The following is a 25,918-nucleotide window of genomic DNA, read 5'->3' on the forward strand; positions in this document are numbered from 1 at the left end:
AAAGCAATACAGATACTTCATGAGATTATGTGTACATGTTTGGGAATATTTTTTAAATTATCTTTATAAAGTTTTGTAAAGTTTGCAAAAAACCTAGTAGATAGAAAAATGTCCATCCTAGTTCAAATAAATTGTCTATCTTACTTGGCTATTTCAAAATGGTGAATGGCAATTTAATTTCATTATCATTGTTGTCTTATGTAATATTTATTAGCTCCTAGTAGGTTAACCTATATCTCTCCCCAAATTCCTTCTCCCAACTCCTCTATTTTGACGATGGCACACATGAATGATTAGATATAATCAGGATACATAATCACTAGCTATTTCCATCTTAATACAAATATTAATAAATGTATCTAGCTAGTTATTTCAATTCAGTAACAACTTCTACAAAAGAATACATCAAATGACTTGCATTTAAAAATGGAAACCCGGGCCGGGAGTTTGGCCTAGTGGTTAAAGTGCTTACCTAGCATGCATGAAGATCCGGGTTCGATTCCTCGGTACCACATACATAGAAAAAAGCTGGAAGTGGTGCTGAGGCTCAAGTGGTAGAGCTCTAGCCTTGAGAAAACCCAAGGACAGTGCCCATGCCCTGAGCTCAAGCCCAGGACTGGCAAAAATAAATAAATAAATAAATAAAATAAAAATAAAAATGGAAACCCATTACAATATTTGTGGGTTTTTGTTTTGTTTTGTTTTTGTCCATCCTGAGGCTTGAACTCTGGGCTTGGGCACTGCTACCCGTCTTACCCCTGGGCCAGGGCATTGTCCCTGAGCTATTTAGCTTGAGGCTACCACCCAACCCCTTGAGCACAACACCACTTCTAGTTTTCTAGTGGCTAATTGGAGATAAGAGTCTCTGGGACAGGGCCGGGAGTTTGGCCTAGTGGTTAAAGTGCTTGCCTAGCATGCACGAAGACCTGGGTTCGATTCCTTGGTACCACATACATAGACAAAAGCCAGAAATGGTGCTGAGGCTCAAGTGGTAGAGTGCTAGCCTTGAGAAAGTCCAAGGACAGCGCTCAGGCCCTGAGCTCAAGCCCAGGACTGGCAAAAAAAATAAATAAATAAAAAAGAGTCTCTGGGACTTTAGTGCCCAGGCAGGTTTTGAACTGAAATCCTCAAATCTCAGCCTCCTGAGTAGCTAGGATTACAGGTGAGCCGGTGAGCCACCTCACCATACTAATATTTGGGTTTTTATAAATTACTTCTTTTCAATGAAAAAACATTCAAAGTGGTTCTATCTTGCTTCTTTTATTACATACTCAGTAAATCATCTTTAATATGAAATTAATGGTTAGATATGTTAAATGCAAAGCATAAAGCACAACGCATAATATATGAAAATCTAGGAGGGAAATTTCTCATTTTAGTTTGAGACTGTAGTATTATCAGCTCCAATTAGCTTCAATCAATAACTTACCTTGTTTAAAACAAGTAGGAAAATAATAGACAAACTTAATTAACTCTTAATTAGGACTTTAGAATGTCATTAACTTAAAAAAATAAAAATCATTTAAAAACTCTCAGCACTGGGCTGAGAGTGTAACTCAGTTATATTCAGTGATAGAATACATGCTTACTTAGCTAGCATGCATGAAACTCTGGGTTTCATCCCCAACAATGCATAAAGAAAAAAAAAAGCAATAATTGGTCATTGGACACAAAGTAAAAGCACAGTTCAGATATCCAAAGTTCAGATTTGACTTTTGCTAGATAGAGCCTAGAAATGAAGGAACATTTTTCCTCTCCAAATAATTTAAAATACAAATAATTGTTTTAAGTTATTCTACTAAACAGAGAATGTGAAAAGTTCCTGATATATAAAAATGTTTCAGGGCTTGAAGTTTGATAGTCATTTCATTTTATGGTGGGACAGGGACTGCATTTGGTTTGCTTTCTGTAATTACTTCACAGTCTTCCTCCATTTCAAAATTAAGATTCACAAATGAACTAGATACCATTGTTTCTGGTTGATCGGTCTGAACAATGGAATCAGCCTGCAGCTTATTTTGTTGGTATTGTCTTTCTGCTTCTTCAGACATCCTATTTTCTTCTTCTTCCTCTTCTTCCTACAGACAGCAAAGATCGAAGGTTAAAATATGAATTGTTCTAAAGGAACAATATTTCTTCTCACTGGCAGCTTTTTACATTAAAAAAATAAACTAAAACTTTTAGTGTTATGTCTAATTCAGTTTGGCCTAAGAAATTCATTTTTTTAATGTAAAGGTGTTGTATAGAGGGGTTACAGTTACATAAGTCAGGTAATTGAGTATGTTTCTCATTTAACAGTGTCATCTCGTCCTCTCCCAGTTTTTTCCCTGCCAACCCTTCTATTTTCAACCTAGTGTCTAGTTATCACTGCTGACTTATTAGTTCACCCTTTGTCCCACCATTTTTCTTCTTCCCTCTTCAAATCAGTTAAACTTACATACAAGAAAAAAGGTATAAAAATCAAAAACAGCAACAAAAGGAGAAAAAAAATGAAAAGTAAAATAAAAGACAGGGTGCAATGGCCCATGCCTCTTTTCCTAGCTACTCAAGAGGCTGAGATCTGAGGATCACAGTTCAAAGCTAGTCCAGGCACTAAAGTTCGTGACACTCTTATCCAGACTTTTAATCACTAGAAAACTGAAAGTGGTGTTGTGGCTCAAGTAGTAGAGAACTAGCCTTGAGCTGAAGAGCTCAGGGACAGTACTCAGGTCCAGAGTTCAAGCCCTATGACCTATTAAAAAAAAAAAAAAAACAACTCTTATTTCCATTTCTTGGAGTTCATTTCTATAACTATCATTTTGAATGGTTATAGGCACATAGCTACTAAGCCCTTGTAATCCTCTCCTAAGAATATCCTCCCTTTGATCTCACTGTGTGAATGTTTAGTGACCTCTAAGAAATTCTTAAAGCTCAGTGTTTAAAGTGCTTTTTTAGCAAGTATAGGGGCATGGAGTTTTGATCCCTAGCACCACCATTAAATAAAAAAAAAAAAAAAGACATGGACTTTCCCTAGTCCTAAAATAAAACAGTAACTATAAGAGAACATATTACAGGGGCCGGGAGTTTGGCCTAGTGGTTAAAGTGCTTGCCTAGCATGCATGAAGACCCAGGTTCGATTCCTCGGTACCACATACATAGCAAAAGCTGGAAGTGGTGCTGAGGCTCAAGTGGTAGAGCTCTAGCCTTGAGAAAGTCCAAGGACAGTGCTCCAGCCCTGAGCCCAAGCCCAGGATTGGCAAAAAAAAAAAAAAAAGAGAGAGAGAACATATTATAGAAAGCAAGTTATTTTAAAGACATAGTCCTTCATTATGTAGATGAGACCTCTTAATTAAAAATGAGTTCGCTGTTAAGCCAGGTGCTGGTGGCTCACATCTGTTATGCTAGCTACTAAGGAGGCTGAGATCTGAGGATCTCGATTCAAATCCTGAAAAGTCTAAGAGACTCTAACATCAAATTAACAAACCCAAAACCAGAAGGGGGGCTGTGGCTCAAAATGGTAGAGTAAGCTGGGCACGGGACTTGGTGGCTCACTCCTGTAATCCTAGATACTCAAGAGGCTGGGATCTGAGGACCACAATTCAAAGCCAGCCCAGGCACTAAAGATCATGAGACTCTTATCTCCAATTAACCTCTAGAAAACTGGAAGTGGTGCTGTTGCTCAAGGGGTAGAGCGGTAGCCTTGAGCTGAAGAGCTCAGTGACAACGCTCAGGCCCAGGGTTGGGGCTGTAGCCTTGAGCAGAAGAGCTCAGGGACAGACCCCCGAGTTCAAGCCCCACGACTAAAAACAAAATGTGGAGCACTAGCCTTGAGCACAGAAGCTCAGGGACAGCGCCTAAGCCCTGAGTTCAAGGTCCATAACTGACAAAAAAAAAAAAACTTAAAAAGCTTTTAACAAAGACCATATTTATTTAGATTAAGCCTAATTTAAGTAGAAATAAGCAGTATTGTGTAGATTATATAATTATACTTCAGTTATAAGGTATCATTCTATTTAGTTAACTAGATTGGTTCCTTCATTTAACGATATCGGCTAATTTTCCCGTATTTAGTATACAGATAGTTATGAGAAGTTTATGATGTTTCTGTCCCCAAGTTTACAATAAGGAAAGTTTATAATATGTTTATGTGAGTATAAACATATTCCAAGAGTGGTAGGACACAGACTTAGAAAGTAAGCAACTTCTAGTTCTAGAGCTCCTCATGGAAGAGGTAGCATTGTACTGAACCCTGTGGAAAGTAGTACAGGGAGACTATGCTCTTAACATTCACTTGAAATTTGCCTGACAAGTAAGACAAGGGACCATGTAGTAGGCCATGTACAAAGCTATTCGAATAATACACATGATGCAGTACAGTTCTAAAACAAGTCTTAGAATATTAAAAAAAATTATTTGTTCATAAAATGTGTTTAAAAATCACACACAATAGGTCCTGTGGCTAAAAGTGGTGGAATGCTAGACTTGAGCTGAAGAGCTCAGGGACAGTTCAGTTTCCCTGCCCAGAGTTCAAGCCACTCTACTGACCAAAAAAAAAAAAAATCACACGACAAACTTAAAGTAAGATAATCTTTCTGGAAGCATTCCCTTCCAGCAACAAAGTGCTATTCTTATTTTAACCCAATAACTAATCTTCACTATTTTTTGTGTGTGTGTGGGTCATGGGGCTCCAACTTGGCCTGGGTGCTGTCCCTGAGCTTTTAGTTCCAGGCTTCCTTCCTACCCTTCAGCCAAACCCCACTTCCCATTTTCTAGAGGTTAATTGGAAATAAGAGACTCAGGTCCTTTTGTGCCCAGACTAGCTTTGAACCGTGATCCTCAGATCTCAGCCTCCTGAGTAGCTAGGATTACAGGCAAGAGCCACTGCACTGGGCTTAATCTTAACATTTCTACATTCTATTTTTCCTAAATTTCTGTGCTTAGTTTACTTGGAGAACATCAAATTCTGATATTGATTATGTGTTCATCAATATATACTAGATGCTGATCTAAGCATTTAATATATTTTATCAATCCTTAGAGCAATCTTAAGCACAGATATTTCAATTCCAATATAAATAAACTGTGCTTTAGAGGTTACATTTTGCTACAAAGTAGAAGTAGCAAAACCAGATTTTGAATTCAAGCCATTTAAATCCAAGCTGTTTTGGGGAGGAGAGAGGTTAAGTTAAAACTTAAGGTCTTGGACGCTGTGTCTGGGTCTGTGAAGGTGAGTGGGTTGCGAGATTCAGGATCCCAAGATGGCTGGGCATAAATTTACTGTAAAAGCCATTGACTGGGGGAGATTATACCCCAAAACCAAAAGGCTATTGCTAACTCCTTGAAGTCATGGAATGAGATCTTCAGTTCCAGGTTGGCTACTCTGAGAAACCACCAGCTATTGACTGGGCTTACTACAAGGCCAACGTGGCCACGCAGGCTTAGTGGATGACTTTGAGAAGAAGTTTAATGCTCTGAAGATTCCTGTACCTGAAGATAAATACACTGCCCTGGTGGATGCTGAAGAGAAGGAAGATGTAAAACACTGTGCTGAGTTTGTGTCTCAGTCAAAGATAAGGATCTAGGAGTACGAGAAACAACTGGAAAAAATGAAAAATATGATTCCTTTTGATCAGATGACTATGGAAGACTTGAACGAAGCCTTCCCAGAAACCAAATTAGATAAGGAGAAGTGCGCCTCTGGCCCCACAAGCCAATCGAGAATTTATAAAATCAAGTCTGGGAGGATGCTCTAAGCCTCCTTATATCACAAACTCTGGATGTTAAAAATAAAAATAATCACACACACATACAAAAAAAAACTTAAGGTCGTAGACTACTTGAGCCACACAGGCTCCCAAATATTTGAGTTTTCTTTCTGCATTTTTTTGTCCAGGGTTGGCATTTGACTACAATTTTCCTACCTATACCTTGCACATAACTCAGAAAACACACAAACACCATCACAACTGGCTTGTTGCTTAGGATGAGATCAGGCTATTTTGCCCAGACTGCACTAGATCTGTTCTTCTTTATTTAATCTTGCTTCCCAAGTAGCTAGGGTCAGCCACTGCACCTGGCCCAAAGGCTTCCTGGTTCTTGAGCCCATGCTATAGCTTATTCTTTTTTTCTTTTCCCCCAGCTCTGGGTCTTGAACTCAGGGCCTAGCCACACCACTACTTCTGGCTTTTTCTGTGTATAAGGTACCAAGGAATCAAACCTAGGGCTTCGTGCATGTTAGACAAACAGTCTTACCTCTAGGCCATGACCCCAGCCATAGCTTTTTTTTTTTTTCTGGGCTTGACCTCAGGGCCTGAGCACTGTCCTTGAGTTTTCTTAAGGCTAGAATCCTACCACTTGAGCCACAACACCATTTCTGGCTTCTTCTATGTATGTGGTACCAAGGAATCAAACCTGGGTCTTTGTGCCTCCTAGGCAAGCACTCTACCACTAGGCCAAACTCCTAGCCCCTATTTACTTATTCTTTAAGTCTAAATTCACCCATATGTGCATGCGAGTGTATACATATACATACACACACATACTTCTAATACTTGCAAATTTTCTGTGCATCAAATTTACTGTTTCTGTATCTAGTCTTTGTGCCTAAATATAAAGAATTTGGGTCTTATTTCTTCATCTTAAATCAGAATAATAATAATAATTGTGTGTGTGTGTGTGTGTGAGAGAGAGACAGAGACAGAGACAGACAGACAGAGAGAGACGGGGGGGGGGGGGGGGGAGGAGGAGCCAGGCAAGGTGGCTCACGCCTATAACCCTAGCTACTTAGGAGGCTGAGATCTGAGAATCAGGGTTCAAACTCAGCCTGGGCACTAAAGACTGAGAGACTCTTATTTTTAATTAATCACTAGAAAATGGGAAGTGGGGCTGTGGCTCAGGCTTAGGGCAGTAACCTTGAGCAGAAGTGCTCAGGGTCAGTGCCCAGGCACCACAAAAGTCAAGCCCTATGACTCACACACACACACACACACACAAATCAAACAAAACAAAACTGTGAAGATTAATTAGGCACAAAACAAATGACTAGCACAATGAAAGTATGCTTAATTTAGCACATGGATCTTGGGACTATTACAGTTTTAACTAATAAAATATATTTTGATTGGATAAACAGAAAGGAGCTATCTTCAGTGGCAAGGCACTTGCACTTGTCTTGCATTCATGAAGCTCTGTGATCACCAGGCAAAAAGTAAATAACCAGAAAACTGTGGCTCATACCTGCCATCCTAGTTATTCAGTAAAGGTCTCAGTATCACAGTTCAAAGCCAACACAGGTAGGACTCTTGTCTCCAATTAACCATCAGAAACCAAAAGTAGAGCTGTGGTTCAAAGTGGTAGACTACTAGCATTGAATGAAAAAGCTCAAGAGACAGCACCCAAGCCCCGAGGATCAAGCACCATGACTGACAAATACATATATTTTCTTTTTCAAAAGTAAATAAATAAGGAGCTATCTCTTTGTGGCAATTACAGGATCCACATGCTCACTATGCAAGCCAATAAAATGAAAAAAGGAGACACACCTCCTTCTTCATCCGGTAATACTCATCAATGGCATATTGGTATTTTGGGGTGCTGATCCCCAAAACAGATGCAATCTTCTCTCCAAGAAAGTCACACACTAAAGATACAAAAGTTAAAAGGCATAAAATTCCATAAACTTTTCTTATATACATTATTTAAGACAACAGAAATACAAAAGTTGCTATTCCTATCCTCCAGATTCTCATGCTCTTTAATTTCCCTAAGGGATTATTCCTTAGGGAACTGTACCCAACAGTTCTTGACTTTATAGTGCTATCATTATAGACATGCACCACCATACCTGGCCATATTTCTCTTATAATACTTCTTACTAGTTATGTTTAAGTTTCATGTCAATTTCTTTAAGAAAAATATACTGTTAAAAAGTTAGTCTACAGCTCAAGTGGTAGAACTCTAGCCTTCATCTGAAGAGCTCAGGGAAACACCCAGGCCCAGAGTCCAAGACCCATGATCGACCAAAAAAAAAAAAAAAAAGTTAGTCTAGACTTGGCACAGGTGGATCACACCTATAATCCTAGCTACTCAGGAGGCTGAAATCTGAAGATCACAGATTAAAGCCAGCCAAGACAGACTCCAGTTAACCACCAGAAAACAGGAAATGGAGCTAAGGATCCAAGTGGTGGAGCAATAGCCTTGAGTGAAAAAACTCAGTGACTACACCCAGGCCCAGAGTTCAAGCCCCACAACCAATAAAAAACAAAACAAAAAAATGAAATAATGCTGGGGCCGGGAGTTTGGCCGAGTGGTTAAAGTGCTTGCCTAGCATGCATGAAGACCCGGGTTCAATTCCTCAGTACATCATACATAGAAAAAAGCCAGAAGTGGTTCTGAGGCTCAAGTGGTAGAGCTCTAGCCTTGAGAAAGTACAAGGACAGTGCTCAGGCCCTTGAGCTCAAGCCCAGGACTGGCCAATAAATAAATAAATAAATAAAAACGAGGGCCGGAAGTTTGGCCTAGTGGTAAGAGTGCTTGCCTAGCATGCATGAAGACCCAGGTTTGATTCCTCAGTACCATATACGTAGCAAAAAGCCAGAAGTGGTGCTGTGGCTCAAGTGGTAGAGCTCTAGCCTTGAGAAAATCCAGGGACAGTGCTCAGGCCCTGAGCCCAAGCCCAGGACTGGCAAAAAAAAAAATAAAATAAAATAAAAAATAAATAAATACGAAATAATGCCAATAGAAAAATAATGCCAAAGTAAAAGGCAAAAGCATGTGATAGTTGCTAACAGGATTCAAAACATGAAAATCCTATCTACATTTAATGGTGCCATTTTTAGGGAGGTTTTTATTTTTTTGTTTGTTCGTCATGGGACTTTAAAATCAGGGCCTAGGCCCTACCCCTAAGCATTTTTTGCTCAAGGCTAGCCTCTAAGACCTGAGCCACAGCTCTACTTCCATCTTTTGGTAGTTAGTTGGAGACAAGAGTCTCATGGACTGTTCTGTCCAGACTGGCTTGAAACCATGATCTTCAGATCTCAGCTTCCTGAGGACAGGTGCAAGCCACCGACACAGATTCCATTTATTTTTTTAAATTGAAAGTGATTATTGTCTTCACAAGTTAGATTACTATTTTCTAGTGCTAAATAGCTAGCTTCTGAGGATTAAGTGATTAACTCTCCATTGTATCCTTCTATTTGGAAGCATCCCATTTGGCAAAGCTCCTGTTCTTAGACGTTATTACAGCAGTTATGCAATATTCAAACAGAAGAGCAATACCTGAGAGGGTTGATGTGGCAGCCCGAAGCATGTAAAACCATAAATAAGGGCCCCAGGTAAGTTTTGTCTGAAACAAGAAGTCAGATTAGCAACATTCATTCCTAAACTCACTCTATATATTTAGATCAGAAGTAAAGGGCCAGATGCTTGGTAGGCACACAGAATATTGTATAAGTGATACTACAAACTCAGGATAGATAGATAGATAATTTTAAAGACAAAATTTTAATTACTCTACATTCACCACTCCCCCCAAAAAATGACTACCATTTTAAGTCCATGGAAGAACCAATTACACAAATTGATTAATCCTGAGGTTTTTTGTTTTGTTTTTGTTTTTGTTTTTTGCCAGTCCTGGGGCTTGAACTCAGGGCCTGAGCACTGTCCTTGAACTTTTTCTCAAGGCTAAAGCTCTACTGCTTGAGCCCCAGCACCACTTCCAGGTTTTTTCTATGTATGTGGTACCAAGGAATCAAATCTGGGCCTTCATGCTTGCTAGGCAAACACTATTATCACTATGCCACATTCCCATTCCTGGAGCTTTCTTTAACCTGTCCTTTTATTTCCATCTGGAATTTATTGTTCATAAGCACAACCATAAGAGAAGGGTATGCAATCAACAGAATGAAGCTTTAAGAATCATACAGTGTTAATAACACACATTATAGTCGGAAAATTAAAGTTCAGAGAAACTAAACAAGGTAGATCATGTCAAGTGAGTCTTCAGTGTTGAAAAATTAAGAAATGTAGCATGATGAATTTATGTTTCTATAAAGATTAAAAAGGGGCTGGGAGTTTGGGAGCTTGGTCTGGTGGTAGAGTGCTTGCCTAGCATACACAAAGACCGGGGTTTGATTCCTCAGTACCGCATACATAGAAAAGCTGGAAGTGGTGCTCTGGCTCAAGTAGTAGAGCGCTAGCTAGCCTTGAGAAAACCCGAGGACAGTGCTCAGGCCCTGAGTTCAAGCCCTGAAACTGGCCAAAGGAAAAAAAAAAAAAAAGAAAAAGTCTTCAAAAATGAATGCTAGGTCAGCTAGAAAATTCACATTCAAGATCTTTACCACATGTTATTAAAAAAGAACAAAAAAAGCACCTAGACAACAACTCAAAGGGAACAAAAGATCTAACTATAAGAGCTAAAACTGAAGCTTCCAATAGAAAATGTAAAAGCTAAATATGTAACCTCAGATTTGGCAACATATTCATAAATATATTACGTTGCTAGTGGTGGTGGTGTCTCTGCTTTGTTTTTTGTTTTTTTTTTTCTTCTTCTTCTTCTTCTAGAAATGGAAAAGGAGAGTACAGAAAGGGAGAGAGGAAGGGTGAACAGATGCAATCATGCCATTCAGTATTCACTATATAAAAAATGACCTATGTAACTTGTGGGCAGGGACGGGAGAGGGAAGGGAGAGGGAATTACCTGACATATGAAAGGGTATCCCCTCTGTAAAACACCTTAATAATAACAATAAAGGGTTTTTTTTTTCTTCAGATGAAGGCTAGTGCTCTACCACGTTGAGCCACAGTGCCACTTCCAGTTTTCTGGTGGTTAATTTGAAATAAGAGTCTCACAGACTTTTACTGACTGGGCTGGCTTTGAACTGTGGTTCTCAGATCTTAGTCTCCTGAGTAGCTAGAACTATAGGCATGAGTCACTGACTCCTAGCTTAATTTTTTTTAACTTTTTTTTTTTTTGACCAGTCCTGGAGCTTGAATTCAGGGCCTAGGCATTGTCCTTAGGCTTTCTCAAGCTAGTTCTCTACCATTTGAGCTACAGCACCACATCTAGCTTTTTCTGTGTATGTGGTACCCAGGGCTTCATGCACTCTCTCACTAGGCTATACTCCTGGACCCATTTTTTGTTTATTTAAATGCATGGTACTGGAGTTTGATCTCTACTTGGTAGGCAGGTGTTCTACCACTTGAGCCATTCCAACAGCCTTTTCTGCATTAGTTATTTCAAGATAGGGTCTCCCTTTAATGGCTTGGACTGTGATCTTCCTATTTGTGCTTCCCCAAAAGCTTGAGATTACAGGCAAATGCCACCTAATCCAGACATTGATCAAGATAAAATCTCTCAAAAAAAATTGTGTGTGTGTGTGTGTGTGTGTGTGTGTGTGTGTCTGTCTGTCTGTCTGTACTGGAGACTAAACCCCCAGGGACCTAAATGTTGTCCCTTATCTTTTGCTTTAACTAGAGATAGGAGTCATGTGGACTTCTCTGCAAGGGCTAGCTATAAACTGTGATCAGCTAGGATTACAGACATGAGCCATTGGTATCCATCAAAAATAATTAGTAAATAACACATTTAAAATCAAATATCACTTAATAATGACCTTGTGCTAGGTTTTATTTGTCATACTTTCTGTAGCATAATTATTATACTGTCATGTAATAATACAAACTTATAAAGCCTACTATGACCAGTACCTATTTTTGTATATAGGATCATACAGACACAACATGATTATTTAGAATGGTAATATTCCATTTTTCTCACATTCCTACTCCATTTTTTAAATATCTTATAAATTTATATTCCTATCTCATACAGTTTAGAAATTCTTAAATTTAATGGTTCAACATAGTTAAGAACTAGACACTCCTCAGGGCCTCAAGCTTGCTAGTGATAGAAGCTCTATCACTTGAATTACACTATACAATTCCCTTTTCCTCCCTCTCCCCCAACCCACACAGTCCTACCTTCTAATAAAAACTCGGGGCCACGTTTAATAGCCAGGAGCTGGTGCAGTGACTCATGCCCGTAATCCTAGCTACTCAGGAGGTTGAGATCTGAGGATCTTGGTTCAAAGTCAGCCTGGGCATTACAGTCTGTGAGACTCTTATCTCCAATTAATCACTAGAAAATGGGAAGTAGGACTGTGGCTCAAGGGGTAGGACAGTAGCCTTGAGCTGAAGAGCTCAGGGACAGCTCCCAGGCCCAGAGGTCAAGCCCCACAACCAACCAAAAAAAAAAAAAAAATAGCCAGGCATTGGTGGCTCATGCCTGTAATCCCAGATAAGATCTGAGGGTCATGGTTCCAAGTCAGCCCAGGCAAAAAGTCCTATCTCCAATAAAGTACTCAGAAAAAGCAGATGTGGCACTGGGGCTCAAGTAATATAGTGCTAGCCTTGAGCAAAAGAAGCTCTCAGGAAGAGTGTCTAAGCCCTAAGTCCAAGACCCAAGGCCAGTTCACACAGAAAAAGAAAATTGAGCCAGGAGCACAAAAGGAGCTGAGACTCTCATCTCCAGTTAACATTTAGAAAATGTGAAGTGGGGCTTGGCTCAAGGGTAGGCTGGTAGCCTTGAGCTGAAGAGCTCAGGGATAGCTCCCAGCTCCCAGGCCAAGTTTAAGCTCCATGACCAACAACAACAAAAAAGAGAGAGAGAGAGAGAAAGAGAGAGAGAGAAAGAGAGAGAGAGAGAGACACAGACAGACAGACAGACAGACAGACAGACAGACAGACAGACAGAGGAAAGAAAAAAGTTGACAACTGCTAAGTTTTGGATAAAAATTCTCAAGGCAGTATAGTCTATAACTAAAAGACACACACATTAAAACATTCAATGTAGTAAATCAATTCCCACTTAGGAATTGTAACTGAAAAACATACCAATATTTCCAATCTTAATCTGTAAAAGTATAACTTTCTAGCAAAATTATAATGAATAATTTTATAATCATAGCATAAGATTTAAACCTCAAGGGATCCTATTCATTCAGTGCCTAAGCAGAAACAAAGTAAAACAAAATTCATTAATAAAATGATTATGAGTTTCAAACCTACCGGATCTACAGTAGGCAAAACATCTTTCTTCTCTAAGGGATCCACTTCATCTTCATCTGTGCTGTATTCTTCCATTGTTTCACCACTAACAAAATGGATGACCCTCCTTGGGACTTTCTTCTTCTTTCCTATTACTCCCAGTTCTACATTTTCAAAGCCTCTTTCATTACTCATCTATATCAATAATAAGAGAATGAGAGTTTCAACTGCAATTCTTTCATTATACATCACTCTCTAGCTTTATTTTAGGAACTAAAACAGATAAATCCTGAAACAGTTTTTTTTTTTTTAAATCATATATACAAGAATATCAGGGACTGACCGGGACAGTGCCAGGTCCTGAGATCAAGCCCCAGGTCTGGCCAAAAAAGAAAAAAAAAAGAAAAAGAAAGGACTCTCAATAGTATATATGTAGAGTTAACAAAATAGGCATCCATACTCAGTATGCAGTTTAAATTAACAGCTAACAAGTCAAAAATCACATTTAAAAGTCCTACTAAAATCTGAATGTAATGTATGTGAAGACATGATGGACAGCAATCATTTTAAAGAATAATGATAATTATAGAAGGGTAAGTATAATACATCAAAGGAAAATATGTGTGAATATACATATATATGTTAAATATATAAAATAAAAATAGCAGTCTATATCAAGAAGCCTTCCTAAGTCTTTGGATTTGGGCTTAGCTATAAATGAGCATAAAAAAAGCAGTTCAGGGAGGCAGGGAGTTTGGCCTAGTGGTAGAGTGCTTGCCTAGCATGCACAAAGACCTGGGTTCAATTCCTCGGGACCACATACATAGAAAAAAAGCCAGAAATGGTGCTGTGGCTTAAGCGGTAGAGCTCTAGCCATGAGAAAGTCCAAGGACAATGCTCAAGCCCTGAGTTCAAGGCCAAAAAAAAAAAAAGACAAAGCAGTTCAGGGGGCCAGGAATTTAGCCTAGTGGTAGAGTGCTTGCCTAGAATGCAAGAAGACCCGGGTTCAATTCCTCAGTATATCATACATAGAAAAAAAAAAAGACAGAAGTGGTGCTGAGGCTCAAATGGTAGAGTTCTAGCCTTGAGAAAGCCCAAGGGCAGTGCTCAGGCCCTGAGTTCAAGCCCTGGGACTGGCAAAAAAAAAAAAAAAGAAAGAAAGAAAGAAAAGCAGTTCAAAACTAGGCACAGTTCATACCTAGCTACTCAGGAGGCTGACATGTGAGGATCATGGTTCAAAGCCAACCATGGCATGAAAGTCTATATGACTCTTACCTCCAATTAACCTCAAAAAAAAAAAAAAGAGGTGGAGCTAGGGTTCAAGTAGTAGAATGTTAGCCTTGGGCATAAAAGCTAAGGGACAGGGCTCATGTCCTAAATTCAAGCCCCAGTTCTGGCTGGCACTGGCACACATACACACGCATATACTCATACACACACACACATACACAAACACACACATACACACAAGCAGTCCAGCTTAACATGAAATCTCTCCTTTAGCTCAAAACAAGAGTGTTTTGAGTGTTAAATTCAAAACATTTTGCAAGCCAAATAAAATCCATCTGTAAACTGAATCTCACTTCCGGGTATTTTAATCAAGAGCTCATAGAATATGGCAACAACTTTTTTCATAATAAGGAGATTTTCTGCTAGGTGCCAGCAACTCACACCTGTAACTCTAGCCAGGGAGGTTGAGATCTGAGGATCACAGTTCAAAGCTAGCCCACACAGTAGTCCATGACATTTTTCCCCCACCAATCTGGGGGCTTGAACTCAGGACCTGGCACTGTCCTTGAGCTTTCTCAAGGCTAGTGCTCTACCACTTCATGCCACAGTACCACTTCTGGCGTTCTGGTGGTTAACTGAGTCTCATGAAATTTCTTGCCCAGGCTGGCTTTGAATCTTGATCCTCAGATCTCAGCCTCCTGAGTAGCTAGGATTACAGGTGTGAGCCACTAGATCTGGGCTTAGAAACATCTATTATGGGAGCAGGCAGGAGGGCACCGGAATGGAGGAAAGAAAGGTGAGCTAATGTGGTCATTGTATTCAATATACACTGTATAAAAAAATGAACTATCAGGGGCTGGGAGTTTGGCCTAGTGGTTAAAGTGCTTGCCTAGCATGCATGAAGACCCGGGTTCAATTCCTCGGTACCACATACATAGAAAAAAGCTGGAAGTGGTGCTGAGGCTCAAGTGGTAGAGCTCTAGCCTTGAGAAAGTCCAAGGACAGTGCTCAGGCCCTGAGCTCAAGCCCAAGACTGGCAAAAAAAAAAAAAAAAAAAATGAACTATCAGGCCGAGAGTTTGGCCTAGAAAAAAGCCGGAAATGGTGCTGTGGCTCAAGTGGTAGAGCTCTAGCCTTGAGAAAGCCCAAGGACAGTGCTCAGGCCCTGAACTCAAGCCCAGGACGGTTAAAAAAAAAAATGAACTATCTAATTTGTAAGAGCTTGGAAATAAAGGAAGGGGGTGACACTGTCCAAGAGGCACTGTACTCATAACTTGACTTATGTACAACTCCTTAATGATAATTTTAAAACGAATACACTCATGTACCATGATTTTAAAATACAACTAAAGCAAAATGATATTAATTGCCATAATGAAAGTCCATGTTGGTAGCAATCTTTAAGGTATCCAGAACTCAACATTTTTTTCTTCTATAAGCATTGTTATAATTATGGGAAAACATAATTTAACCCATGATGGTTGTTCACCACTACAAAAGTTCATTCAGCTAGTGTTGCAGACATGAAATTATACTAACACAGTGGACTATGTTCAGTTATACAAAATTAACGTTTTATAATTCTGGGAATAAAACCCAAAGCTTTGTGCATGCAAGTCAAGTATTTTACCAGTAAGCAATATTTCAGCCCAAAGATTCACTCTTAGGCCTTGTTTTTCTATAATGAACCCTTTAACATCCTTTTCAGCAGACAGTTATTTGTTCTTAAGTGATTAGCTATGATTTGAGTCTAGGGATAGCCAGCCCAAAGAACTCACATTGTTGTATGACATACACAGAAAGCACTGGAACCAACTATAATGAACTGTATTATGAAAGCCTTGATAATATGTAATATTGCAGGGTTAATCTGGAGAGGGGGAAATCACAATTTTCTATAGCCTATCCTGAGAGTTTAAACAAGGCTTTACCAACTGCCAATCAACTCATTTACTGTATCCAAGATTAAGATAGGAACAAGTCATTCACTCAGGCCACCTTTCTCCTGTAGCTCCTAGATCCCAAGCACTACTTACAGCCATCCATACTCAATTTCATAGCTCCCATTGAGATGGGGTTTCCTGATATCTGTATTTCTTTTTTGTTCTTTCTGCCAGTCCTGGGGCTTGAACTCAGCACCAAGGCACTATCCCTGCACTTCTTTTGCTCAAGCACTCTACTATTTGAGCCACAGTGCTATTTCCAGGTTTTGACTGTTTATGTGATAGTAAGGAATCAACCCAAGGCTTCATGCATTCTAAGCATGTTCCCAGCCCACGCCTGTATTTCTTTTGGGACCAAGACTGTGCTTTTTGATCCATAAATTTCCTATGTAAACCCAGAGGAGCTATAGCTCTGCTTTAATACTAGTTGGATGTCTCTAATGCAAGGCAATAGCTCCAGTGAACAGACCTCAGATTTTTCACAGTGTATCACAGTATTATGCCCTGCCCTCTCAGCCCCTCCCCAACCTATGAGAGCAGAGGCAGCCTCTCATTGCTTCCTCTAGCACTTTAATAGGCTTAAATTTTCCTGTTTCAAAGCAAAAACAAATGAAATGTTGCTCAATAACAAAGACTATTTTCCTTAGACAATTTTAGCAAAACACTGACTGTCCTAAAGAATGCTGCAAAATCTTTAACAACCTTGAGTCTTGTCTATTTCTTTCTAGAAGAATTTTAAAATTCTAAAAAAAGGTGAAGGCTGAAACCTAATCACATTTTTCATTCCAATAACCAAACTGGATCAATATAAACAGAATTTGTGTGGAAATAAGCACTTTTGTGCCTGTGTAGTACTAGAGCTCAAACACAGGGCCTAGACAGCTATCCCTAGCTTTTTCACTTAAGGACCATGTTATACCACCACTTGAACCACAGCTCCACTTTCAGTTTTTGCCAGTTAATTCGAGATAAGAATCCCACAGAATTTCCTGCTCAGGCTGATTTCCTGCCGGGGCTGCCTTTGAACCACATCCTTATATCACAGGAGGTTTTATTCAAGAGAATTTTTGTTTAGTTTTTTTTAAAACTGTATATTTTTTTTTTTTGCCTTTTCTTTTGCTAGGCAAGCACCTTGCTACTGAGATACATCCCATTAGTGAAAAAGTCAGTTTCAGTAAGAGGAATTCTTTTTTTTTTTTTTGGTGGTGGTGGAGCTTGAATTCTGGGCCTGGGCACAGTCCCAGAGCTCTTTAGCTCAAGGCTAGCATTACCACCTGAGCCACAGCGCCACTTTCTCAAGAGACTTTTATTTAAGCACTTGCTTTAAAACTATAACATTAACTTTGTGTTTGTATGCTGGTACTAGGTCTTGAACTCAGGGACTGGAGCTCTGGCTCAGCTTGCTTCCTCATTATTGGCAATAAATCACTTAAGCCACACCTCCAATTTCCGTTTTTTGTAGGCTAATTGGAGCTAGTCCTTTGGACTTTTTTCCAGGGCTGGCTTGGTGGGTATAACAATAGCTCAGCTTTCACTAGCTATTATTATGAGTGTAAGCCACTAGTGCCCTGCTAAGACTAACTTTTTATGTTGTAAATTTCAAATTTTAGATTGTTTTAGGCAAGGGTTAGTATACTTTGGGTAAATGCCACATAATAAATATCTTAGGCTTTGCAGACCAGACAGTTTCTGTCACAGTGCTGCAGAAGCAGCCATGGAAGAAAAGCCACTTATTTGGACACTACATAATGAATGGGTGTGGCTGTCCCAATAAACCTTACATAAAATGAAGGGTTAGCTGCATGTGGCTCCTGGACACCAGGAACCAGACAGGCAAAGAAAAAGTCTTAGAAAACAATCTTTGACATGTGATTCTAACCTGTATTTGGGAAAAGAGAGGTAAGGAGAAGCATTCCTAGGTAAAATCATTCCTAGGTAAAATAATTTGACACAATATTTCCAGCAATTATAAATAAAAAATACTTTTGTAATCAATTATACAAATTTAATTAACATCAGGAAATTAATATAATACCCATCAATTTAATGGCTAACAATCCATTAATATTTAACTCCATATGTGTGTATGTCTCTGTGTGTGTGTGTGTGTGTGTGTGTGTGTGTGTGTGTGTGTGTACTCAGCTTGAACTCAGAACCTGAACATATTCCTTCACTTTTTTGCTCAAAGCTCTTACTCAACCACTTGAGCCATAACTCATTTCCAGTTTTCTGGTGGTTAACTGGAGAAAGAAGTTTCAATGGGCTTTCCTATCTGGACTGGCTTACAACCCAATAGTCAGATCTCAACCTCCCGAATAGCTAGGATTACAGAAGCCACCTGCAACTGGCTCATTTAACTATATTTTATGGTTAACTGCACTCTGTATCTGTTTATCTAAACTCTCAAGACCTGTTTTGTTTTGTTTTGTTTTTTTCTTTTTGGCCAGTCCTGGGCTTGGGCTCAGGGTCTGAACACTTCCTTGGGTTTTCTCAAGGCTATAGAGCTCTACCACTTGAGCCACAGCACCACTTCTAACTTTTTTCTATGTATGTGGTACTGAGGAATCAAACCCCGGTCTTTATGCATGCTAGGCAAGCACTCTACCACTAGATATTTTTTTTTTTTGGTGGGTTATGGGACTTGAACTCGAGTTCCCTGACCTCTTCAGCTCAAGACACTCTAACCCTCTGAGCCACAGGGCCACTTTCGGTTTCAAGGTGGTTAATTGGAGTTAAGAATCTCATGGACTTGGGGCCGGGAGTTTGACCTAGTGGTAGAGTGCTTGCCTAGCATGCACGAAGAGCCGGATTTGATTCCTTGGTACCACATACTTAGAAAAAGCCAGAAGTGGTGCTGAGGCTCAAGTGGTAGAATTCTAGCCTTGAGAAAAATCCATAGGCCCTGAGCTCAAGCCCAGGACTGGCAAAAAAAAAAAAATCTCACGGACTTTAGGGTCGTTTGTGTCTAGACTGGCATGAGCCACCTGGCCCAGCTCACCGATGACATCTTTAAAACACATATAGTAGGCCGGAAGTTTGGCCTAGTGATAGAGTGCTTGCCTAGCATGAACGAAGATCCAGGTGCATTTCCTTGGTACCACATACATAGCCAAGAGCCGGAAGTGGTGCTGTGGCTCAAGTGGTAGGGCTCTAGCCTTGAGGAAAGTCTAAGGACAGTGCCCAGGCCCTTAGTTCAAGCCCCAGGACTGGGGGGCAGTGGGGGGGAGTTTATTCTGGCTTGGCGCTGGTGGCTTATGATTGTAATCTATCTACTCTGAGAATTAAATGTCAAAGCCAGCCAAGACAAGAAGGTCCAGGAGACTATCTCCAATTAACCACCAGAAAATCGTAGTGGTACTGTGGCTCAAAGTGGAAGTGCTATCTTTGAGAAAAAGGGTTCAGGGACAGGACCCAGGCCAAGTTCAAGCCCATGACCAGAAAAAAATAAAAATAAAAAAACAAAGAAGAAAAAAAAGTCTATTCAGACACATCAGTTTGGAGTGTCACAACAGGTAATGGATGACCTAGTTAGTCCGCAGATTCCATCTCCTAACTCTTAACTTCTTTCCCACACTGACAAATTTTGGAAAGCAGTGTAGGATGGGCAGGAATATTCCCCTCCTACTCAATGTATTTCCTCTTCCTCATAGTGGGAAAACCTTGGACATGGTTCTGGGGTTCTAGAGATGTTTCTGTGCCAGGAACATAAACATGAAAACAAAAAGGGTAAATGTAAAACTCTGTATGAGTTAATTTGTATTTAATTAAGAAAGAAGAGATAGTCTATGAACTGGGCAAAAAAAAAAAAAAAACAACCCTAAGAGTTACTTTGGGAGAATGAAAATGTGAGAAAAGAGCACTGGGTAGGCTTAGAAACTCCAGTGCCTGTAGCTCACCATTCCCAACAACCATCCCCTGCCCACATTATTCATGGTGCCAAACCACCTATGTAGAGAAAAGGAGGTAAACAAGAGTGCCATCTATCATCCAAACCACCTATGTAGAGAAAAGGAGGTAAACAAGAGTGCCATCTATCATTTATCGATCATCTATCATTTTTTTTCTGAAAGGGCTGTAGGGGTATTCTTGTGTTTTCCTTTTGCTCTAAGCTTTTAAGTGTTTAAATTATTTGTTTATTGTTTAAATGTTTATTGTTTTTACCAAGAATATGGAAACAACATAATTTCCACTAACACAAAATGCCTCTGAAAACAACATTTAACTGGTAGGTCAGAAAAGGGATGTTTACTTTGCTATTAGATTCAAAGCTGAAGTAATTTTTTTTTTTTTTTTTTTGCCAGTCCTGGGCTTGGGCTCAGGGCTTGAGCACTGTCCTTGGACTTTCTCAAGGCTAGCACTCTACCACTTGAGCCTCAGCACCACATCTGGCGTTATGCTGTGTATGTGGTACCGATGAATTGAACCCGGGTCTTCGTGCATGCTAGGCAAGCACTGTACCACTAGGCCAAACTCCCAGCCCCAGTAATTTTTTTTTTAAATAAAACGAAAAAGCACACCAAGTCCACAGACTGAAAAGGTCCAGGGTGCATGTACTAGTCAACAACAGGTTTGAACTGAAAATTTAAAGTTCTCAACTATTGTTGTCTCCTAAACATCTTGCATTTTACCCTCTTTTTTTTTTTTTTTTTTTTCCAGTCCTGGGCTTGAGCTCAGGACCTGAGCACTGTCCTTGGTCTTTATTAAGGCTAGAGCTCTACCACTTGAACCTCAGCACCACTTCTGGCTTTTTTCTATGTATGTGGTACCAAGGAATCGAACCTGGGTCTTCGTGCATGCTAGGCAAGCACTTTAACCACTAGGCCAAACTCCCAGCCCCTTTACCCTCTTTTTTAAATAAAAAAAATCCACGTAAGAACTTGCAAGTGGAATATGCTTAGGGATTCCAAGCTTAATATATATATATATATATATATATACATATTATACATATAAAGTTAAGTACTTCACTGCCAGCTTTCATAATGACATGCATGTGGAAATGTTTTTATTCGATGGGCTACACAAGACACACAATTAGTACAACTGGCTTCTCTTGAGGTGGCTACTGACAAGTTATTCCATCTCAAAGCTGCGGGGCGGCTCTCACTACTCCAGGGAGCCTCAGTTGCCTCTCAGGCGAAATGGGGGCAACGCCCACCGCCAGCGGCGAGGATCGGGAAAGCGAATCCCGGCCTAAGAACGCTTTTCAGGCCTGAATTAACCCATCAACCTGTTTTACAGCCGACGAGCGCCGGGAAGAACCCCGGGCGGGAGCTGACGCTGGAGTCCGCCGAGCGGGCCGAACCCGCGGTCACCCGGCTTCCAGCTACTTCAGGGACAGCTCTTAAAGGGGCCACGCCTGTGTTCTCCCTCAGGCAACCGGCGGCTAGAATATCACACTCACCTCCTTCCCCAGCTCGAGGCCCCCAGAGACTGCAACGCGGCCAGCCCAGGCGCCTGGGGAGTGAGAGACGCCCCGGTGGGCGGAGGCCGCTGCTGACTGGGGTACCACACGGAGGAACCCCGAGAGTTAACGTCCAGCGAGCGGCCTGCTCGGAGGAAGGGTGGGTAGGCCGAGTAGGCAGCCGCGAACCCCACGACCAGACGGCTCGGCCCTCCGGGCCTCAGCCCTCACGTCCCCACCTACCTGGGGCGGCGAGTCTCCAAACGCCGCAGCGGCCGCGGCTCCTGCCGCGGTGACCGCGTCTTCCACACAGCCCGCCGACTCCCGGTCCATCGTCGTTGCTGCCACGGGGCTGCTGGCAAGACACAGGGTAATGGCCGATAAGCCCACTTCCATCCTCCGCCTCCCAGTGGCTTAGCCAAGCCCAGCTGCTGGGAAGAGGCACTCACCGGCAGCGCCCGCCCGAGCCGCGCCCGCCGAGTCACGCCGCGCTCCCACAAGGGGTGGGGCCCCGCCGGGGGGGGGGGGGGCGGAGTAGCCGCGACCTCGCGCCGGCGCGCCCACGCTGGGGAGGCGTTACCAGGAGCTCGCGAGGGGCGGGGCCTGCGGAACGGGGCGGGACCTTCGGTCGTAGGGCTTCCGGCCCAGCCCAAGTCCAAAGCTAGGGAAACCCCACAGAACCCCGCGGTGAAGTCACGCCTCCTACCTGCACGGGGAGAGGCGTGTGCGTTCCAGTGTGGGTTCTGAGCAGTCTACACCCGATCCTCCTTCCTGCGCTTGTAAAACCAGAGTGGTGCGGCTCGTTTCCCTAGTGAAATGTGGCTACTGAAAAATGTGAAATGTACAGCTACATACTGCACTGTCCACAGCCAAAATACTTGAAATAAGAGCCGCAAGAGTGACTTCTGCTTGCCATTGTCTGAAATACTCTAAGACTCTTTCTGTAGGGGAAAATCCTGCCGTTTTGACAAACAGGAGTAGCATTTTATCTGTTTTAGAGCTGTGCTCGTGGGTATGCTTGTAAAATGAGGGGGATGCCGTGAAGGATGGATTCCTGCCTTATTCCCTCAGGTCAAGCAAAACACCAGATGCCCAGGAACAGGCTTGACCACAAGCCCTGTCCGCAGGCAGGTTATTCCCACCTAAGCCTGGCTGAAAATCCCAATCACCCCAGGCGGGACGTTCCACTCTGGACTTAACTGGAAGTACCCATCGCTAACCCCCACCCCGAGTAATTGCAGCCTGATTTTTACTCCTCTGTTTCCTTAAGACCCGGCCCCAAAATCCAGTCCCTGTCACAACCTCCAAACCCACAGGAAGGTCTGTGCCCCAGCTGGCAATAAACAAACAGTCCTAGGCTGTTTAGGATCAGGTTCCGCCTATTCCTTTCCCCGTTCTCCTCCATTTCCCTAACATCCCAGCTCTTCCCATTTTTGCCAGTGCTCAAATTTTTAAAAATAATTGCGGGGCCGGGAGTTTGGCTTAATGGTAGAGTGTTTGCCTAGCATGCACAAAGACCCGGGTTTGATTCCTTGGTACCACATATACAGAAAAACCTGCAAGTGGTGCTGTGGCTCAAGTGCTAGCCTTGAGAAATCCCAAGGGCAGTGCTCGGGCCCTGAGTCCAAGCCCCAGGACTGGCAAAATAATAATAGTAATAATAATAATAATAATATCAATTATTGCATGACTTTGACTGTTTGGACTATCTCCAGGTAAATAGCTTTTTAATTACTGTTTAGCATGAAAAATTTCCAAACATGTAGAGACAAAAGCAAAATATATTGTTAGCCATATGGAGCTTCACATACTTTTATTAGTTGTTCATGGGGCTTAATCTCAAGTTGTTCAGGGTTCCTACATAAGGACCCTGAGCTTTTTTTGCTCAAGGCTAGCATCATACCACTTAAAGCCACAGCACCACTTCTGGTTTTCAGGTGGTTAGTTGGAGATAAAAGCGTTTTGCAGACTTTTTTACCCAAGATGGCTTCAAACAGTGATACTTTTAATTGTGGGATTTTTTGTTGTTGTTGTTGTTTTGCTTCTGTGGGGATTTTTTAGAGACATGTTCCAGCTATGTGGCCCAGACTACCTTAATTCCCCATTTGCTTGTTTCTGCTTCTGCCTCTCCCTTCCCCTCTGAAGTGTTGAGATTTACAATTATACACCACAAAAACTTATCGATGCTTTACATATTATTTTAATGCCAGTCCACATTAGAAATGTTTGACCTGTATGACCTGTTACACTCTGTCATTCAACATAGTACCAAAAACCCAACACTCCCTTTAGATGTCCTTCAGTGTTCATTTATCTTCTGCTCTTTTTCCTTACATTCTTCCTAATATTCTTGTACACTCTCTTAAATTTACAATAAACTAAAAACCAAAACCAAGCCAGGTTCTGGTGGCTAACATCTGTAATCTTAGCTACTCAGGGGTCTGTGAGGGCTGGGAGTTTGGCCTGGCTTGCCTAGCATGCACGAAGACCCAGGTTCCATTCCTCAATACCACATACCTAGGAAAAGCTACAAGTGGTACTGTGGCTCAAGTGGTAGAGCACTAGCCTTGAGCCAAAGAAGTTCAGGGATAGCACCCAGACCAAGTTCAAGCCCCAGAACGGCCACAAAAATAAATAAATAAATAAAAAGTGGAGGTGGGATGCAAGGCCCCATGATAAGAGTGCTCACCTATCATATACAAAGCCCTGGGTTTGATTCCTTGGTACCATATACACAGAAAAAACCTCAAGTGGTGTTATGGCTCAAGTGGTAGAGTCCTAGCCCTGAGAAAGCCCAAGGAGAGTGCCCAGGCCCTGAGTTCAAGCATCAGAACTGGCAAAAAAAAAAAAAATCAAAACAAAAATTTGTGGCCGGGAGTTTGGCCTAGTGGTTAAAGTGCTTGCCTAGCATGCACGAAGACCCGGGTTCGATTCCTCGGTACCACATACATAAAAAAAAGCCGGAAGTGGTGCTGAGGCTCAAGTGGTAGAGCTCTAGCCTAGAGAAAGTCCAAGGACAGTGCTCAGGCCCTGAGCTCAAGCCCAGGACTGGCAAAAAAAAAAAAAAAAAAAATTTGTTTTCAGGGCTGGGAGTTTGGCCTAGTGGTAGAGTGCTTGCCTAGCATGCATGAAGACCCGGGTTTGACTCCTCGGTACCACATACACAGGGAAAAAAAAAGCCAGAAGTGGTGCTGAGGCTCAAGTGGGTAGAGCTTTAGCCTTGAGAAAATCCAAGGACAGTGCTCACGCCATGAGCTCAAGCCCAGGACTGGCAAAAAAAAAAAGAAAAAAAAAGAAAAGAAAATTGTTTTCAATACTAACAACAATCCTTTTTTTTTTTTTTTTTTTTTTTTTTTTTGCCACTCCTGGGCTTGAGCTCAGGGACAAAGCACTGTCCTTGAACTTTCTCAGCTTAAGCCTCAGCACCACTTCCAGCTTTTTTCTATGTACGTGGCACCGAGGATAATCGAACCTTGGTCTTCATGCGTGCTAGGCAAGCACTCTACCACTGGGCTAAACTCCCAGCCCCAGAACATTCCTTTTTAAACTGGTTGAGAACCCATGTTTTATATTCTGGTAATTGTTCGCTTGCTGCTGAAGTAAACAAGTTAGTAACATGAACTAATTCTGTGCGGTCACATAAACAAAGGGCTTAAACAGTTTAAAACACCAAATCCAAACTACAATAAAATGAAAAAAGAAATAAAGAGCTAATTGTTAAAGATTTGATGAATTGGCCTTCATAAACAACAGTTCTACATTATATGTATTCAAAAGCTCTTCTCTGTTACAAGGACTACCAACAATCTCTATTATTAAACATAGGAAATATTTATAAATGCATGATTGTTTTCAATTCCTCGGTACCACATGCACAGAAAAAGCTGGAAATGTTTTCTAAATTGTGAAGTAAACATTACTTAAAGTTTTCTTTTCTGAAGCAGAATGTATTTTCATAGTTTTCAAGTACTTTTCTTAGTTTACTGAGAATTCAAAATTGCATCAGAAAAACATAGGGAGTCCAATGGTTTATGAGCATCTACATTTTTGTCACTATTCCCAAACTGTCACATCAACTAGAAGTAGGTAACAGAAATTTCCTGCTACTATTTTGCAATATTAGTATTGTAGCACAACAAAAAAAAATGAATCCAAATATTGTAGTTTATCTACTTGAAAATATAACTGAGACCTACACTCAAATGCTGCATATAGCCTAAAAGGTAAATTTGGAACTACTCATGTATAGGCAAGGCTTAGAAAAATGAAGCTAAGTTCGATAACCAGGAATTGTCATCAAATAAATAAGACAACTTTGT

The 25,918-nt window shown here is 41.1% G+C and overlaps 1 protein-coding gene and 1 pseudogene across 3 annotated transcripts; one reads left to right on the forward strand and one right to left on the reverse strand.

Moving 5' to 3' along the window:
- Window positions 1–1,085: 1,085 nt before the first annotated feature.
- On the reverse strand, window positions 1,086–22,128 carry Fam177a1 (family with sequence similarity 177 member A1). 3 transcript variants are annotated; one of them, XM_090345177.1, is made up of 6 exons: window positions 22,049–22,128; window positions 21,843–21,951; window positions 13,045–13,218; window positions 9,256–9,322; window positions 7,521–7,618; window positions 1,086–2,078 (listed from the first exon to the last, which is right to left on the reverse strand). In XM_090345177.1, the coding sequence occupies exons 2-6, from the start codon at window positions 21,930–21,932 to the stop codon at window positions 1,872–1,874; spliced, it is 636 nt and encodes a 211-aa protein (XP_090201303.1). In that variant the 5' UTR covers window positions 21,933–21,951; window positions 22,049–22,128; the 3' UTR covers window positions 1,086–1,871. The 3 variants fall into 3 exon arrangements, with proteins under 3 accessions (XP_090201303.1, XP_090201302.1, XP_090201301.1); XM_090345176.1 differs by having other exon boundaries at window positions 21,843–21,954; window positions 22,049–22,112; XM_090345175.1 differs by lacking the exon at window positions 22,049–22,128 and having other exon boundaries at window positions 21,843–22,042.
- Window positions 5,238–5,717, forward strand: LOC150055203 (ATP synthase peripheral stalk subunit d, mitochondrial pseudogene; annotated as a pseudogene).
- Window positions 22,129–25,918: the final 3,790 nt, after the last annotated feature.

This window comes from Megascapheus bottae, chromosome 14, assembly GCF_031878675.1.
Source record: "Megascapheus bottae isolate mThoBot1 chromosome 14, mThoBot2.hap1, whole genome shotgun sequence".
Lineage (NCBI taxonomy): Eukaryota > Metazoa > Chordata > Mammalia > Rodentia > Geomyidae > Megascapheus > Megascapheus bottae.